At 44.9% G+C, this 18482-nt stretch overlaps 1 protein-coding gene across 1 annotated transcript in view; it reads left to right on the top strand.

The window, feature by feature from the left end:
• adgrb1a (adhesion G protein-coupled receptor B1a) overlaps positions 1–18482 on the top strand; it is a 77150-nt gene that overhangs the window by 4664 nt on the left and 54004 nt on the right. Inside the window, exon 2 of the mRNA XM_061261867.1 lies at positions 15534–16523. Coding sequence (XP_061117851.1) covers positions 15821–16523 — 703 coding nt within the window. The 5' untranslated portion in view covers positions 15534–15820. The remainder of the gene's footprint in view (positions 1–15533; positions 16524–18482) is intronic.

Below are 18482 nucleotides of genomic sequence, written 5' to 3'. Positions count from 1 at the left end.
TTCATTTGGCCAACAGATTCCAAATTTGATAGATTGATCAGGGAACAAGATCACAGTCTGCCTATCTGCTTTTTCTCTTCATACATACAGTATGCAAAATGGGCCTGAAAATCTGAATGTTTGGGGCCTGTACACGCAGAAAAGCAAAGAGAAGCTGCAGAACCTGGCAAATGAGTCACGATGCAAAGGCAGTTGCTCACTCTGTTAACAGCTTGTGCTGTTAGAGGTTGACAGTAATGTTCAGAAAATGCATGCCTCACAATGCATTCTGGGATTATGTGCATTTCTTACATCGATAAGAAGCACTTTAAATAAGTGTTGCTAGATAGAATATTTTTGTCAGGGATTTTTTGAAATCCCCCTGCAATTGGAACAGTTAAGGTTAAAATTATACATTGAAGCTGTTTAGAGGAAAAAGGGATCTGAGATACATCCAGATCCTGAATTCCACAGGTTATATGGAAATAATGTAACTGCACTGTTGGCATAGCCAGGTTGCGTCTATGTGTTTGTGTTGGGTTTTCTTAGGACTGTTGTTCATGAAGACAGTGGTGTTTTCAAATACAGGAAAAAATGCAAAGCTTGAAGCTGCTTACTAAACAGTGAAAATAATAGCAGAGTGACTTGTGTATTCTCGTGGCTGCAAGGGCTGGTGTTTACACTCCACACCTCTGTTGGTTTGACTCCTTTGAGGGGCCATAGTGCCCAGGAGGGGCTGAACTGGCTTTGTGCATGTAGCCACTGTACGGCCTCAGACAGCTGTGCAGCTGCACAAGGTAAATTGGTTCACGTAACCCCAATTATTTCTGTAGAAAGAACCATAAAGAGACGCAAATTGTGGTACGGTAGAAACAGTCCCCCTTTTTTTCCCACATGCTTCTCAATCGAAACTGATACGTGGTCACCGAAAACAAAATGGCATTTTCTTCTTGTGTGATTTTGTTTTCCCTCAGCGTGATTTGTTAGATGTCGCAGTGTGGTGGTGCATCGGGGTGTGTTTTCCATGGCACTGAGTAGGACTGCTCTGCAGAATCAGCCTTGGCTGGATGCTCATGGGTAATTGTCACAGCTTGCCAAGGGTTCCAAAATGCTCCGTTTTTTGTTGCCGTCATGATTTGTGTTGTTCCTTCTTGCTTTTTCTCAGATGTAACCAAGGGGTAAAAGGCTAAAACTGTGCTGAGCAAATGATAACGACGTTCATTTCGCAAGATGAAGGGTGCAAGCAGGTGGTGGAGCCGCGATTGTTTTGTGCGTGATTTGTTTGCTGAATACGAAACACGCCCACCTCGCCAAAGAAGTCATATCATCGGCACGTCAAATTTCAAAGCTTTCCCCTTGCACTGCTGCAAGCTTTATCGCACCTACGCACACACATCCACACAAACCCACACGCAGATTCACACACTTCTCCCACTTCACTTCAGGAAAGGGGAGCCCAATTCATCACATGCTTCTCAGTGTTTCCCAGCAACACCCCCCTCCCTCCAACCCCCCCCACCCCACCCCCACCCCTCTCTTCAGCACTCCAGAAAGGTGGTTGCTGAAAGCAGGAGTGAGAGTTCTTTGTCTATGGTGTTTAATTAAGATGACTTATTAAAAAGAAAGAAGGAGAGAAAAAAAGAATGAAAGAAAGAAAACGAGTTTCACCAGAAGACTGTGGTGCGAAGACTGACTGGAAATTTCCGGAACCTTCATTAATTCTAATCAGGGATGACTCTGTTCCCTGTGACGCTCCGCTTCAGTGTGCATCGTTTGTCATCATTGTTTTCGCAGGGCTCTGTATCAGTATTTCTGTAAGAGCCATCTCCAAGCCACCAGCGACACACCACCCACAACCCCCCCCCCCCCCCATGATCAATCTCCCTATTTTTATCTTCTTCTATGAAAAAAAAATATTGCCAGACCATGATTTTTTTTCTCTACACAAAAAAGGCTACCTTGCCCATTATATGAGAGAAATGCAGATGTGAAACCAGTAGTCTGCATTTCTTTCCCCACTTGTGCCTGTACAGTTTGTCTGAGAAAGAGATACAGGTAGACTAGATAAGCCTGCATACAGTGTTAATATGACAGCTTGGAATGGTGCTGTTTACATGAAAAACCGGCAATTTAGTGATATAATTAGCTGATGGGCCGGGGAGAGAAGAGGACTCATCGGTGTGGGTGACTGCAGTTTTTGCTTGTGATGGCAGTCTGCTGAAACGAAGTGATTATGAGGAGTTGAGGAGGGAAGGGAGGCACAGTATCTGAAAGGATATTGGCACTGCCAGCAGTCTCTGCTAGACACTTTGCTCCCCCAGCCCCCCCTCCCCCAACTGGACTCTGTCAAATGAAACCACAGATGGTTCGGTTTTCTGCAGCCAGTTCTCTTTTGTCGGGGGTCGAGACCTTGTTTCCGTGAAGCTGTGACAGTGCTCTAGAGCCTCTTCGCCTGTCTGAGTCTGTGGCACTGATCTGCACGAACCCCAGACGCACCGCAGCAGCTGTGAAATCATTCCTAACCCCTGCTGCGGCATGGAGATGGTGTGTGTGTGTGGAGGGGAGAGTTCTCTTGGATGCTACATAGTATTGGTCATAACATTAAGCACCTTCTGCAAATGATGTCCTAAATGGCTGGCAGACCACCTGGAGGATTTCTGGGTGATTAACTATGGGATCTTACACTGAAAAGACCTTTTAAAATGGCTGTGTCCTCACCAGCTGGTCCATAGAACAATACTCCGGCCATCCGCGGATCCATGGCTGCTGTCATTTTTGACAAGTTGCCATTGAACCTGGCTTCTCTGTCTTCTCTTCTGCGGTGCTGAGATCCCTCTGATAGTGGAACAATCCAGTGGATGGGCGGTGGAGAGCAATGCATGCTGGGTGACTGCAGCCAGGGGCCTGACCTGAAACCTCCTTTAAAAGCTTTTATCGTTGAAACATTGTACCTGGATCTCAAATGTGAGGTGTAAAGTATGTATGTTGGTCAAGACTCCTGATACAGAGTAATACTAATCTTCAAAATGAATTTGAGGGGAAAACTAATCAACAAAGCCTGTATGCCAGCCTAAACATCAAGAACACATCTGCTAGTAATTTGTCTTGTTTTTCTTTTTTTTTTGTTCCTTATTCTGAAAAAGGGGCAGGAAACAGCTGTTCTCATAACTACCCAATCTTCCACTGTCAGCCTTTTTTTATAAAACAAAAATAAGGAAAAAGTGCAAGATCCAGATTTCCAAGTGACAAGCAGACCTTGTGTTTTCCGTCCCATTAACCAGATAAGAAAGTGAATGTTATACATGAGAAGTCCTATGGCAGCTGGAGTTTTGTGTCTGGAGTGTGACTTCACCTGTTCGGTGATTTGGCAATCTGCAGCATTTTACCCCTCTCCCCATCCATCCCCACTTCCACAACATGGCCATCTCCATCTCCCTACTCTTCAGTAGTAAAAGAGAAAGAACTGTGCATTTTACTTCATCTAACAGCCGCAGGTGTGTTTTTTAGAGTGGTCCCTCCCAGCAAACAATTTTAACTGATGAATGTTCGTAGATATTCATTGAAACATTATTTTAAAGCAACAAGAACATTTTCAGCGACATTCTCAGAAAGTTATTCAGTTTATTAATTTCAGTTACACATATTTTAAGTATATTAATGTCCCTACCATTCATGTTATAGCCATGCTAGTAAGTTTGTTTATACCATCCCTAAAATGCTTATTAAAAAAAAATATGAATAATAGTATTATTATTATTATTATTATTATTATTATTATTATTATTATTAATAATAATAATAATAATAATAATAATAATAACAATAATAATAATAATAATAAATAATAAATAAATAAAATAAATAAAATAATAATAATAATAAAAAGATTTGTGAAAGGTCAAAGTGAGACTTGTGAAAATTATGGTCACAATGTAATCTCATAATATTAATGTTAATGTTCCTTGTTATCTAAGCCACCACATTAATCCAATCTCCTTCCTCTTCTTCACTTTGATAATCCCCTGGGGCAATCTAGTCTGCCTGACCTCTGAATAATGAAGGGACCAAACGCAGGTCACAGCCTGGGACAAGCAGTCATTCTCCAATGTCAATTTTATCTCAGCAATGACACAGAACATGGTACATCTTCTCACAAGTATTTCTTCTCGTTTGGTTTGTTTAGAAAAGACTTGTGTGAGGAATGTGTGTGAGGCAGATTTTACCCTGCTTTAGCAGCCTGACTTGATGCGTGAGGAGCCAGGGTTGGTGTATCTGCCTGCCCTGGGGTTCACAATCTTATACAGCCATGATTGTCACAAATGTCCACATCCCTCTTATTCCAGATGTGTGCTAGCCTTATTAAAGCAATAAAAGGCAAGGTCAGTAGTAATCCACTTTGTGCTTTGGGTGTGTGTGTGTGTGCGTGTGTGTGTATGCTTGGTTGCGTGGCCAGATAGTGGATGCGATCATTTGTGGATGCAATTAGCCAGATACCGTTTTTCATCATATACAGTACTTATTTATGGGAGATATAGAGGTAAAACATATTTTTTACATTGCCTTGCTATCTCTTTTCCACTTCCCCATTATCCCCTCCCTCTTTTGTATTCATCATTCTTCTTTCCCCTATTCTACCTCTTTCATCTGTTCGCTCTCCTAGCCTACCATTTGCCCTCTTCTCCTCTCTCTTCTCTACCCTTCTCCCGCTCTCCTCTCTGGTGGCGTGGCAGACAGTTTGATTGATGGACGAGGGCGGGTCTCCAACTTGTCACCAGCCCATCTTGGCAGTGTCGCTCGGCTGATCGGTCTTATCAACGTCTCTCAGCCGATCCACTCTTGGCCCGTATCCCAAGGGAGATGAAGCATGGTTAGCTCTTGGTTAGGCAGATGAGTATCTAACTCCCTGCTGCTGGCCAGGACACTCACAGCTTGGGCCCAAAAAAAGTGCTGGATACATCTGCCCATGGAACTGATCATGGCCCCAAGCTGCAGATTGGCAGCATCTACCTTGGCTTCCCAGCGCTCGATCCATGGTTCATTTGGTTCCCCGACTCGGAGGGGGGGAATCCAGACACCCAAACACTGACTCATATCATGAATGCCTGCCTCAAGCAGATTAAGACAATCCCACAGAGGCTGTGCCCCCCCCATCCTCACCGTAAAATGAGCTTGCCAAAATTACGTCATGCATGATGATGTCTCTCAAACTGCTGCTGATGTCACAGCCTTCCTAAACCGCAGGTGAGCCTGCTCACGGCTGAGTCAGTGAAGCAGGAGTCTGGGGATGCTAGGAAATCTCTGTGGAACACAGTTTGGAGGTTAATGGCTGGCTTTCCGCAGGAGGGTATGTGTGTGTGTGTGTTTGTGTGTGTGTGTGTGTGTGTGTGTGGATGAGTGTTTGCTCATGATAACTATCAGCAGTTAAAATAAAGCTCTTCACTTACTGAAACAACAGAAATTAAGCAATGCAAACACAGCCCTCAGGTGATTTTTTTCTCTTTTTTTGGTTCCTCTTTTTTGAATCAGTGTATAGTAATTAGATTAGAGATCTGCACTGTGGATCGACCAAACCAAACTCCAGTCTACAGAGGAATAATTAACTTCAGCATTATCTTCACTACACACCCAAACGCACACACGCATGCACACACGCACACACACAAGCTGGTTTGGTGGCTGCTGGTGATACTTCAGATCATGTTCATTCTTACCTTTGGCACCTAAGGATTATAAAATCTTCTTCCAGCCTTCTCCCAAAATCCCCCCTTACACACACGGCATCTCAAAGGAGGTCCTTCATTGGTCAGAGGGCCCCATAATCAATCGTTAGAGCACAGACAGCCCCCTCACCCCCCACTGCCACCTGCGGCTACAGTGCAGAGTGTAGGGCCAGGATCACCAGGCCACAGGCATTAATGAGGACCCATGAGCTCCCGGAACAAATTAGACTCTTCCACTAAAGCACCTCAACTCCTCTCCCGGACAGGAAGATTAATCTTACCGACCCCCGGTGAAACAAATGGTTTGCTCCAGTTAGAATCAGTGGGCTCTCGGGGTTGTTTGTGCCTGCTTGTGTGTGTTTGTGTGTGTGAGTGTATACGTGTGTGTGTTCATCCAGACGTGGCTATTACATTGGCCTTACAGACTTACACACCTGAATATATCTTATGAAAAAGGTTGATGTTTGTTACCTGTCAAATAGAGTGAGCTGCTGTGTTTACATTCTTCCATTAATGTGATTACCGCTAAACATGTTTGTTACAACAGCATTTGCCGGCTCCCTTATTTGTCTCGTGTTTAAAAGGTAATGAAATAGTTACCCTACAGTCATATTTTAAAAAATGACTGGAAAAGATTAACATTTAAAATTTCAAAGTCGAGACCCAACGCAAAATAATGCTAGATTTATTTGACAACTCCATACCTGTAAATTCATCGGTGACATTTCGAAAGCAGACCGTGAATCATTAAAGGAGAGCCAGACTTATCGTAAAAGAAAGCTTTGAGCTGAGAGACTGCATAGGCCGATTCAGATTCAACTCTAGCGATTGGAAAGAGGGAAACTGGGAAAGAATGTTGGAGAAAAGTTTTCTTTTTTTTCATGTCCGTTAAGGGTATTAACTGGGGGCTTGTCCATCACGGAAGCCTTTGTAAATGAGTGAATGGTAAATATTTCAGCTGTCAAGGCAAAATGTCAACAGCTGTTTCCATCTGTATGTTAATGACAGCAGAGAGGTTGGGTTTGCCTCAATGGGCTCCCTGTCTCCCGGGGACTGCTATTTTTTTCTTTCTGGGGGGTGGGGGGTGGTGGGCTCATTTGAATTGAAGCTCTCTGTGACAGATTCCAGAGCCTCTCTGCAGACTTTTCAAAGAATTTTGCCCCCCAAAAAACTGTAGCTCATTCTTATGTAAAGTTGCCTGCTTTTTGTAACAGCCGGAAGCATTCCTGCAAGGATTTAGGATCCCCCCTTTGCAGTGTGTGGGAACTTCGGGTTCAAAACAGCACAATGGATGATGTAATTTCTTACATGGTGCCTGAGGATGAGAGAGAAGGAGTATGAGGGAGACATAGAGAGAGCAAGAGAGAGAGAGAGAGAGGTACTTGACCTGTGAACTCAAACTCGGTATATGCAAGGGGCTGCTGTAGCCTTGCCCAAGGTTCTTAACATTGATTCATAAAGAATTCAGCCAGCTATGTTACTGAGTATTAATACAAATATTCTCCACATGACTAGCCCGATGAGAGTGCCTGCAGTAGACTTGCTCTATTAATTGCGGGATTAGTAAAATAATATAATGAAAGCATGCTTATTTCTGTAAAAAATAGTTTTAAATGGTGCAGACTTGGACCTCTAAAAGCTACAGGTTCACTCTTCTCAGCATAAAGTATGATCACATCCGAGGACCTCTCTGGTCTCTATGCACATTAGAGGACGAGTGGAGACCCCAGCTGTTTTAGTGGAGCAGGGCTCTAACAAGCCCGAAGGCTGTGCTCTGCTATTGAGCTGATGGATGCCTGGCAGCATGGGAGACTTACAGTACACTTTACTAATGCAGAGTGTGTGTGTGTGTGTGTGTGCACTGGTCTACCTATCTAGGGGACCGTGGTGTCAATACACATCCAGGGGCATAGAAACCAAGAGGGGACATTTTCTAGGTCCCCTCTTGGCAAATGTGCATGTGTGTGTTTGTAAATGTGTGTGTTTGCATGTGTATTTATGTGTACATATCCATGTGTGTATATATAGTATACATGGGCTGTGTATATGTGTTTGCATGTATGTGCATGCCCTGTATTTGTCCATATGTGTGTGTGCATGTGTCATTCATGATCCACCAGCAAGAAGTTAAAAACACTGTCCCCATATGACGCCTCCCCTCATGTGCACACCGCATTGGGGTCAGACATGTGCCTGGAACTGTAGCCCAAAAGACGGAGTCTGTTGTATTATAGTCACTGCTTCTGTTCATCAAAATGAGCAGGTTACAGCACAGATGGGTTTGTTAACTAAACACACACATACTCCTTGGTTTCGTTTGTCAGTTCTGTTGGCTGTTGGAACAAAAATAAGCCTTGGGAAAACAACAGCATGTTGGTTCAGGAAGAGAATGTATGCAATATATTCTTGGTAAGGAATCAACTAGGGGTGTGAACAGTTGAAAGTTTAAATGGTAAATGGCTGGCATTTATATACACACTCACACACCAACGGCAATTGGCTGCCATGCAAGGCACCAACCAGCTCGTCAGGAGAATTTGGGCTGAGGTGTCTTGCTCAGGGACACTTCGACACACCCAGGGCGGGATCGAACCAACTGCTGGAGATCTGTGAGCACAATGTCAATGTAAATCCTTACTGGCTATTATCTGACTTACAATGTTTACATTTAAATTAAACTACTTTAAGATTTTTTAAAAAATGAATAAGATACGACCCCTAGCAGTCATAAGCAGTATCGGTTACACGGTTAACCGTTTTCAAAATGGGATGGTAATCGTTTTCAAAAACTGATGATTTGTCACATCCCTAGAATCAACCTTACAATAAAGAACTAAATAAAGCTAATTCTGCTATTGGTTTGAGATTGTCATAGTTATTGTACAGTAAGTTACATTAAATGTGCATTGATGCAAGCCAGTTGACACTGAAAGTCAGACTGGATGGGTCCTCAGGAAATTGAAATAAGAAATGGTGGTTTTGGTGTTGGCCACGCATCAGTGGTTTGCTGATACGTAATTAGTAGTATCCGCATTTCTTGGCCATGGTCTTCCATTGCTGTAAACCTTCAGCTGCTACCATATTAAATATATCTCCCACATGTAGTGGTGGGCTGGGGGCGCTGAGCAGTTGGAATCGCTGGCCTCTCATCCTGGCCTCTCATCCTGGCCTCTTTCATGGTATCAGTCTTTGGATGCGCGTTCTCCCACCACGGTATATTTCTGGTCCAGAGTGCTGGGGAATATTAAAAGCGTGGCATCTGCCAGCACTGTGAAATCCGTAAACTCCACACACAGGGGCTCTTTATTTATTTACTGGTGCAGCAATAAAGGGCGACCGTATGAAAGGTTTAAACCTTAACTGTGAGCAATAGGCACAGAGTCAGCAGAAGAATTAGCTTGCGTAGCTAAGAGGAGATGGTAATCCTTTGTCGCCGGCATCAAAATTAATGACACCCCTTGTGCAAAATTTGCCTTTATGTGGCCGCAATTCAATAACACGGATAACAAATTGCAAGGTTTTTCACTTGTTTTTATTAAAGCAAACTGGCACACACATCCACAGGCATACACACACACATACACACTAGTGCAGCACTATTCAGCTCCACGTCCTGCGGGCTGCAGCGTCTGCAGGCATTTGTCCACTACACCACCTGATTTTTCAAATTAGCTTATCTGAACCAAGCAGGTATAATAATTAGTGAAATCAGGTGGTGTAACACATGGTCAAATCAAATACCTGCAGACACTGCGGCCAGCAGAACGTAGAATTGAGTAGTGCTGCACTAGAGCGATGACATATCATATGCTAAATCCCATTTTGCTTTTCATCTGTTGTTGCCTGGTGACTCTATGACTCATCATGCTGTGTAATGCCACACCTCAGTGCTATGCACAATTATATATGCTACTGTGTATGTACTCTTTTCATGAGATGATTATGTATAAGGGCTATCGAGGTAGGAGGTGTCAACGAGCCATTAAATCTATGACGATACAAAAAAACAAGCACATGAGCAGTTTTCAAACATTAGTAGTTTGTCATGGCTTTATCTGTGAGCAGCTGTTCAGCTGGTCAGACCATGACTCAGTGGGGTTGAGTGGTCCCGGGGCAGAAACGTGGGTTCTGGTAAAAACTGTGCCTGGAAAAACGTGAGATTCTTCAATTCTGAGCTTGAGTGCAATCAAAAATCCACCTTGTTTGTATGTGTCTGTATGACAGCTTGATTTCTGTTGTACATAAATGTCAGTTGTGTTAATATAAGTGGTTAAGAAAATTAGAAAAGTGTTCTTGTCTATTACTTTGCTAAATGAGAATTGCAAAGTAATAGAAAAAATTGTAGCATGTATGGTTGTATGATGAGTGATTGTGCATGAGTGTTTTGAAAAATTACCTATATACGCCCGCCTTCAGATTGGTAGATTATGTATAGCTGTCCACCTTACTTTCATGTAATTTCAGTGGCTGTTCGCGATTATGGCATTTGATCTCACTTGGATACAGCTTGATTTGATATTCATAGCAATTACGGTTCATTTCTGCGGCATTAGGCCCAAGCACATGGCACACATTATCATTAGGAGTCTGACGGCTGAGAGCAGCTACTCACTATCTGCAACATGCCTCTTGTGAAATGTGAGAATTATGTGAAATTATCTGTTCATCACAAGATGACAAGATGTAGTCATAGACGTAGGCGTGGAGCAATGTGCTGCCCCCCCCCACCTCCAAATCTTGGTGCCATGTAACTCCCCACCATGCTCTGCTCCCTACCCAATTTACTGAATCCAAATCTTTATTCACTTAGCTCTGGCGACATCTTAAAAAAAAACACAAAATTAACAAAAGGCCTTTTAAGTAAGGCATGATTGTGATTGCAAGTGGAAGTGACTAACCACCTAAGCAATGAATCTGTTTGTCAGTAACAGCCCATAAAATTCTGTAAGGCCACTCGTGTAATTTGCTTCTCCGAAGAAGACAATATTCTGTGTTACAGATGTCATAAATTCAGTGCCATAAACACAATTAGAGTTACATTTAATGCTATGCCATTTCAACCAGCCATGCAGTTATTGTGTTTGAGATCATTTATGCCTGTATTGGGCGTTGTTTTGCTGACTCCCGCTATTCTCAAATGGCTGATCACACAAACAGAGATGCATGATGCAGAAAGAATTTTAAAAAAGGAGGATGGCACTTGGTAAGATTTGTTATGTACAGATTGTTATTTGGTATTTTTAATCAAACCAATGCCTTAGTGAGCCAAACAATGAAGGTCATATAATTGTAAAGGATATCAGACAAACTTCAAGGCGATATTACATACATGCGCTGCCCTGTACTCTACACTGCCAGGCTACTCCCCATAGCGGTTTCTGCTCAGACTTCTTTTTTCCTGATCTGTGACCAGTGTTATGGGTGAGTGAGAGGATTGTATCGTTGTGAAAGAAGGAACGCGAGACCCCTGAATAAGGGGGGAGGGCGGGTGGGCGAACCGCAACGCTTTGTGTTCAATTGACAAACAGGAAACGGCTGTGTCTCTCTCGGTCCTTGCCATCCCTCCCTCCATCCCTTCATCCTTTCATCAATCTCACCCTCTGCTCAGCCACCCCTCCCTGCCAGCTGGCTGGGGAAGAGGGCCATTTGTAGTATAGTCGAACTCTCGCTCTGTCGCCCCATGGGTTGTCCACCCAACCCCCTTTAATGATGTTGGCGTGGGGGGAGGGCAGGGTGGAGGAGTGCATGCAGGGAGGGCAGACGATGAAGTATCTACTTGGCCTGTTCAGCGCCGACCTCAACTTCTAATTCCACTTATAATGATGGAAGCACAAAATAATAATGAATGAAAAACAAAACTTTTTTGGGATTGCTAGCATATTTCTTTCTTCTTCTCTCTTTCTCTAAGTTTCCGCAAATGTTTCAGGATACCAGGACAGCTGTAGGTAATGAAATCCTCAATCACACCTTCTGCTGCTAGGCCTGTCAGACCTAATTCAAATGATACTCATCTTAAAATCATTAAGCTGTTGGAATAAGAGACTGGGTTTGGTAACCTAATCGATAATGGTCATGTGTCCAGATTTATCAACCAAAGTGTTCATTCCACTGCAATAGCCCAGTCCATCATCCCATGCTTCAGGTGCCAATGAATCACTTAATTGATCTTTTCTTTTTTTTGGTTAGGATTAGTATCATACAATAGACATTTCCACCACTCTTTTCATGGGATTCTGTTCCTGCAATGAGAGGGTAAAACAGATTGTAATTTATGAGGAAGCTGTGATATTTAGGAAAGTAAACACATTCATCATCAGAGGCAGATAATTACCTCTTTAACTATACATGCCAGTGGGGTCTGTCCTGCTCACCTGTGCTAACTTGAGAGCCTTTTCTTCACGTTTAATTTAGGCACCAAAAAAAATGTGATTCAGCTTTTGAGACTGCGTCTCTTTGATTAACTAGAGCTACTACATGCATCGTTGCTATAATGGATATATTTACTATAAAGAGAAAAAGAAACAAATGTCTATCAACACATTCCTCTGTGACTAACCTCTGCAACAGATCTACTTTTGGTTAAATTCTCTCTCTCTCTCTCTCTCTCTCTCTATTTTTCTCAAACTCTCTGTTGCTCAGAGAGAGCAGGACTCGGTCATAATCAGGGTCAACTTCTTTTTTGTGTCTTTTGAAACTTAACTAAACTTATTCATTTTTGACTCTCGGTTCATTGGGCTCCTGTCAAGTCAGCAGCCTCAGAAAGGTGTTTGCGAACTGGTAGACCTTTTCCATCAATTGCAAAAGCAGCCCATTTTTGAATTGTCGTCAAACTGAAGTAATCTAGCCAAACACTCCTGCTTAAAAAAGTGCCGGCACAAAGACATAATTATGCAAAGATAATTTGCTTTGTATCAAAGGCTGAATTCAAACGTGAACGTTAAGCCCCATTATTCTGCTCTTAATTAATTTTGAAGTCAGGTGCTTCGTGCTAATGCACTTGAAGCCCCATCCCTGGTCACTGCTTATAAAATATGAATCATTTTGCTTTTTTCACTTGAATGTGTTTTCACTATTAGACTGTTTCTGGTCATACAGGTTAAGCTTTTTCAGAGCGTACTGTTACCCCAGACAGGCAGAACAGTGGTGAGGATCCATAGGTTGTAAGGAGTTAGGCACCTTTGGATCTGGGATGTCTTGGGCAGAATGTACCTCACATTTTAAATGAGGAAGTGTGTGTGTTACCCAAGCAAACAGATGATTGAATAAGAGTTGATATACTGTAATTTATTTACCGGCCCCTGCCAGAGCAACAATAGGCATACAGTACGAGTCCACTGACATAAAAATATTCATATTATTTTTATATCTCTGTCACATTTTATGCGGCAGTAAATTTCCCTCTCAAGGTTATTTCTCCGCCCCTCATACATTTTTAAAAATGATTACGGGGGAGGTGTACGCCCAGTAAGAGCGAATAGACATGTCAGTTCCCCCACAGTAACAGTGTGTTCAGCATTCAACGTCCGCAACTGTATCTCAAGTGCCCCTGCCCCCATTTCCCTGTGCGGTGGCATACATTGTCACGATACCCGTGTAATTGTGCCTGCGTTCATCATGGCCGAATGAAACTAAATCGGTAATAATGGGCTTTAAATAATGTTAATGGTTTATTGGACATGAATGCAAAGCAGTCATTCGAGATAGGCGCCTCAACCGGAGACCCTCGGCCCGGTCAGGTGATGAGACGGCAGTCGTAATGAGATTATGGCATCAATAATGGAGTGGTTGCTCTCGTGCGAAAGGCGGGTTCATTTCCAGTCTGAGGGAAGAGGGGGCCAGCCTCAGAGCGAGGAAGAGTATGGAATCCAGCTCTCCAAGACAGGGGTTTGAATAAAAGTACAACATGTCCCTGAGGTAATTTTTTCCTCCAAGTCTACAGAGGGACCCCAGGAACCCACTCAATTAAAAGTGTGTTCTTCCATCTTGATACTCCTTTGCATTGAACACCATTCAAATCAATGCAAAGTTCCAGGAGATCCGGTTCAATAGGCGGAGGATGGGGATCATGCTGTGCATTTATGGATGGCTAGCTGTGCCAATGCCCCCTGCATCCCCTCCACTCCCTAGGGGGGTGTTTGCATGTCTTGGATATGAAAGGGGGAAGGGGAGAGCGGTCATTTACATTCACATCTACATAACTCATATCCAGGAATGGGAGCTCATCTGCTCTGCCACGTCAATGGGCAGTAATATGCTTTGAAACATTTCTACTCACAGAGACACACACACAGCCATCGGGGAATTTCCATTGTCTTAACCTCACTATGTCAATGCCTTCATGTCTGTCCAAATACAAGCTGGCCCGTCCCCAGCTACAATCCTTGTTCCAGATTTTCTCTTCGGTCAACTGGGTTAGGAACATATCACGATCGAACCAGTAATCAGTGTGAATGCTTCAAGTGGACAATCACAGTCTCTCAAGAGGACTAGGGCCGCAGTAGACGCAGAATACAGTGGATTTTTCTGGACCACCGAGAAGTCACAGTGACTGATGTGGGTGAATACATAGGGGAATGCATAGCTTTGTATAGCTAGTCTCATGAGTAATAGGAACAAACCATAGCAATAAAAAAGACAGAGAGAAGGATAAATTTCCTCATTTGATTGATTTTCCCAAGCTGGTTGACTGTCGGATCAATAGTCGTCTGCAACCATTGTTTGCTGAAACACTGAAGTCTTGAATAACCTTTTTTCCCCAACATTTTATGCTTTCTTGTACATACAGCACCAGAGATCAGCACAGACACATACACGCCCACACACATATACACACACAGGGGAAGGGTCATTCATCAATTATGAGGCCTTAGATCCTATCCAGAGGGCAGGAATATAGGACCTTAGTCTGTTCAATTGATGGATGGATAGTCTTAATAGCATCTTCTTTTATTGTCTTCCCATTGTTCATGTGCAGTAAAGCCAGCTTCAATGTCTGAACCCCCGAAATCTATAACCTTGAGAGATGCAGGCCCAATACTATTATGCTGCTTTTGACCATATTTGGTGATTATTGAATTCTGAGAAAATGTGTCATCATTGCCCTATTGTATATAGATTTTTGAAATGAGAATTATCAACAAAAAGGGGAGAAAGGCAACTCATTTACTAGTTGAGTGTAAATGAGCTGCCTTAAACCAGTCAGAAAGGAGCCCGACAGTACACAGAAACTGAAAATAATGGTAGGCTTTCCCATCTTGCAGGCATTGTATATTACAGTTACAGAATACACAGAAAACAGCAAACCAAAACAAAAAAAAGGTTTCATTTGAAAGAATGTATAATTAATGAAAAGGTTTACAGGACCTGGGTGAACCCCGGCGATGTAGCTTCTATCTCAATAATTAACAGTCGTGTAAGCTATTGATCAATTTAGCAAGCGGCAAATGGACTTAGATAATTAATGACTGCAGGTGTTCATATTTATGTAATAAATTGCCTCATAAATGGACAAATTACCAACCTAAGTGGTGAAAAAACAAGACATCTACAGGCTCTGGAAGAAAGGGTGTCTCCCCGTGGACTGAACCATTCCCTTTCAATTCATGTAATCAACAAAACATTTTAAATGTTAGAACATCTACAATATGTAAGAAGAAAGGTTTTTAAGGACAAGCTTTTAATAAGCAGGATATGCATCTTTTTGGAGATGAAAATGCTGATGCCTTTTCCAGTCTGTCCTTATTTTAAACCACAGGTGAAGATGAGAGAATGTTATGTCTTTCCTGTTTCTCATAAGAATTTCCTATGCTCTGTGTTTGGTTCCTGATCTCACAGGTTAATCTGCGTTTGAAGGTAAGCACAGCCATGGCCACTCTGGACCAGTGAAGCATCACTTCCTCTGCATCCCTAAGAGCCAATCCAAACACAGCGCACCATCTCCACATCAATTCAGGCTGCTCCTGAGGACAGAAAGGCAGGGAGAAGAGAGGAAAGTGTGTGAGACACAGAGAGAGCGAGAGAGAGAGAGAGAATTGAAATTAAAGCAGGGAGGAGTTTAACTGGCCTCTCTCCTCTCTGTTCATCTCTCTCACGGATCCCAGACCGTTGAACCCGCCGGGATCATGGCCTCGTCCTTCCTCTTCTCGAAACTACATCTGCCCACTCTCTTGCTGCTGCTCCTCGACGTGACCTCTGGTGCCCCCTACGGCCCGGCCTCTGACACCTGCGTCACTCTGGTGCAGGGCCGTTTCTTCGGGTTCTTCTCCTCGCCCGCGGTCTTCCCCTCCACGCCCTGCTCCTGGACGCTACAGAACCCGGACCCACGGCGTTACACCATCTTCCTGAAGGTCACCAAGCCCACGGACAGATGCCTCCCCCGGCAGCTCAAGACCTTCCAGTACGACTCCTTCCTGGAGACCACGCGCACCTACCTGGGCATGGAGAGCTTCGACGAGGTGGTGAAGCTGTGTGACGTCTCCACCCGCGTGGCCTTCCTCCAGTCCAGCAAGCAGTTCCTCCAGATGCGCAGGGCTCTGCCCCAGGGACCCTCGGGGTCGGGAGAGGGCGAGGAGGGCTCGTTCAAGGCCGAGTACTTGGTGGTGGGAAACAGGAACCCCAGCATGCCCGCCTGTCAGATGCTCTGCCAGTGGCTGGAGGACTGCCTATCGTCCAGCACACCCCTCAGGCCCTGCGGGATCATGCAGACCCCCTGCCAGTGCGGGGAGGTCCCCCAAGAGAAGGCCGACGGCTGCTACCGCGGAGGCATCTACTTGGAGAACTGCATCCCTGGCCTGGGAGAGACTGGACGCGACGCCGAGATTGAGGGTGAGTCCTCTCCTTCTTCCTTCCTCCCTCCTGTTCTGCGGTGCTTGTGAGTCTCCCCCGTCCCTCAGTAATCCCCCCTCTCTCGTTCCCTTGCACCTCGCACCCTGGTGTATGTGAGACAGAGGTGTGTGAAGGCGTGATGCTCGAGAAGGGACCAAGAGATGGAATTGGGGGAGGGTAGTGTCGAGCGCCACACTGTGTGGGGATGGAAGAGAAGTCCCATTACCCAGGGAGAGATATTGAATTTCGGGCCGTCTTTGAGGTCGGTGTGACCTTGCATGAGCGGCGATGTGGGTATCAGCTCTGGGCCCGCGGTGGGCTTGCTCTGAGGTACTTGATACTGGAGGGACCGCACCGGGGTGGGGGGTGGGCCCATTTGGCTGCTGCACTAGACCCTGTGGACTCTTATCTTCAGCCCAGAGTGGAGCTGCTGCTCCTGGCACCACTCCCTGCCCCTTCCCTCACTCACAGTCTAGGCCTGGCTTGGAGGCTTGAGCATATATATCACTGTGAATTACACCTTAATTCTGTGTTGACAACTTTCTAATAGCCCTGGTCGTCGTTGTTTTACACTCATGACTTTGCATTGTGGGGGTAACAAGCAGCTGTTGCTGACACAGCTATGACTGAGCTTTTCTGGAAATGTGCTTGGAATGGGTGCTGGGTTGACACTATCTGCGTGTCCTATGGGTCCCCTGAGTCTATTCTCTGCCCATGAACTGAGGCTACATTGCTCTACCAGGAGATGAGGTAGATGAAAAAAGAAAAGAAAACAAAAAAAGCACAGTCATTAAAAGACTGACACAGCCATTAAAACTACCTTCGAGAACAGAAAAGCTGCAACAGCCTCCGATACGTTGTGAATCAGTGAGTCTGTCGCTCAGTGTGTGTGTGTGTCAGTCAGTCAGTGAGCCAGTGAGTCAGTCACATCCACACCCTGCGATGTCCGCTTAGCTCCGACAGGGTCACGTCCCCCCAAAGTTAACGTCTCCCTCCTGCTTATCCCGCGGTTTTACTGCGGCTGTGTAATTGAGCGATTTGATCTGGTGCGGGTTTGGAATAATGGGCGCTTTGTACCTCTCTGTGAACACAGGCTGGGATTTACGGAGACCTGCGAGAGAGGGAAATCAGGGGCCTCGCTATTTATCTCTGCATGCTCTCCCCGCTGCCTGCTGGGAAGGGGGCATAAAGCGCGGTGGTTTAGGAGAAACGGCCTCGCCTCCCACGTCGAATCGTCCTGAAGCGACTGCGCTCGTTTCTCGCAAAGGGACGGGGAGAGGGAGGGGCGAGGCGGAGGGATGGATGGATGGATGGATGTAATGACGATAGAAGAGATGGCAGATAAACGACAGGCGGCAGGAGCCCCGTTCTCGTCGGGAAGCTGCCGCGAGAGAGGGGTGGTCTGGGAAAGAGGACGCGGAGGCCGCAGTGACAGCGGGCGGAATGAAAGATGACTCTATCCGAGGCGGGGCAGGGCATCGTTTACACTGCAGCTTTTTCGGCCTGTCTGTCTCTGTCTCTGGTTTCTCACAGTTATGGATTAATGGCTTCTCGTTTCGCGTTGCCGCCGCATCTGTACCCGTCCCCACCCCCACCCAACCCCCCCCCCACGTGCTGGCGCGGACGGCGGGGCGGTCAACGGCGGAGAAAGCTGCCAGCGCGCAACGTCCTCTGAGAACCGGGCGGGGCCGGTGACGGAGGTGATTTTTTAACAATGCAAAAAAGGGAATAGCATTATAATATTGAACGCTGGATGAAGGTGAGATGACGGTAAAAAGCAAGTGGGGGAAGAGAGAAAAGCATGATGTGATAGAGAGAGGAGACAGGAAACAAGAGAGAGGGGACAGCCTGAGCAAGAGTGAGTTAGATCCTCCATGACAAAGCAGTTTTCTTTTAGTGTGGTCAGATTCTCAAATAGAGAGGTCAGTAACTAAGACAAATTCATGCAGTGTTTTACTT

This window comes from Conger conger, chromosome 1 (assembly GCF_963514075.1).
Source record: "Conger conger chromosome 1, fConCon1.1, whole genome shotgun sequence".
NCBI lineage: Eukaryota > Metazoa > Chordata > Actinopteri > Anguilliformes > Congridae > Conger > Conger conger.
Note: the sequence above shows the minus strand (reverse complement) of the source record. Positions and strands in the feature narration are given on the sequence as shown.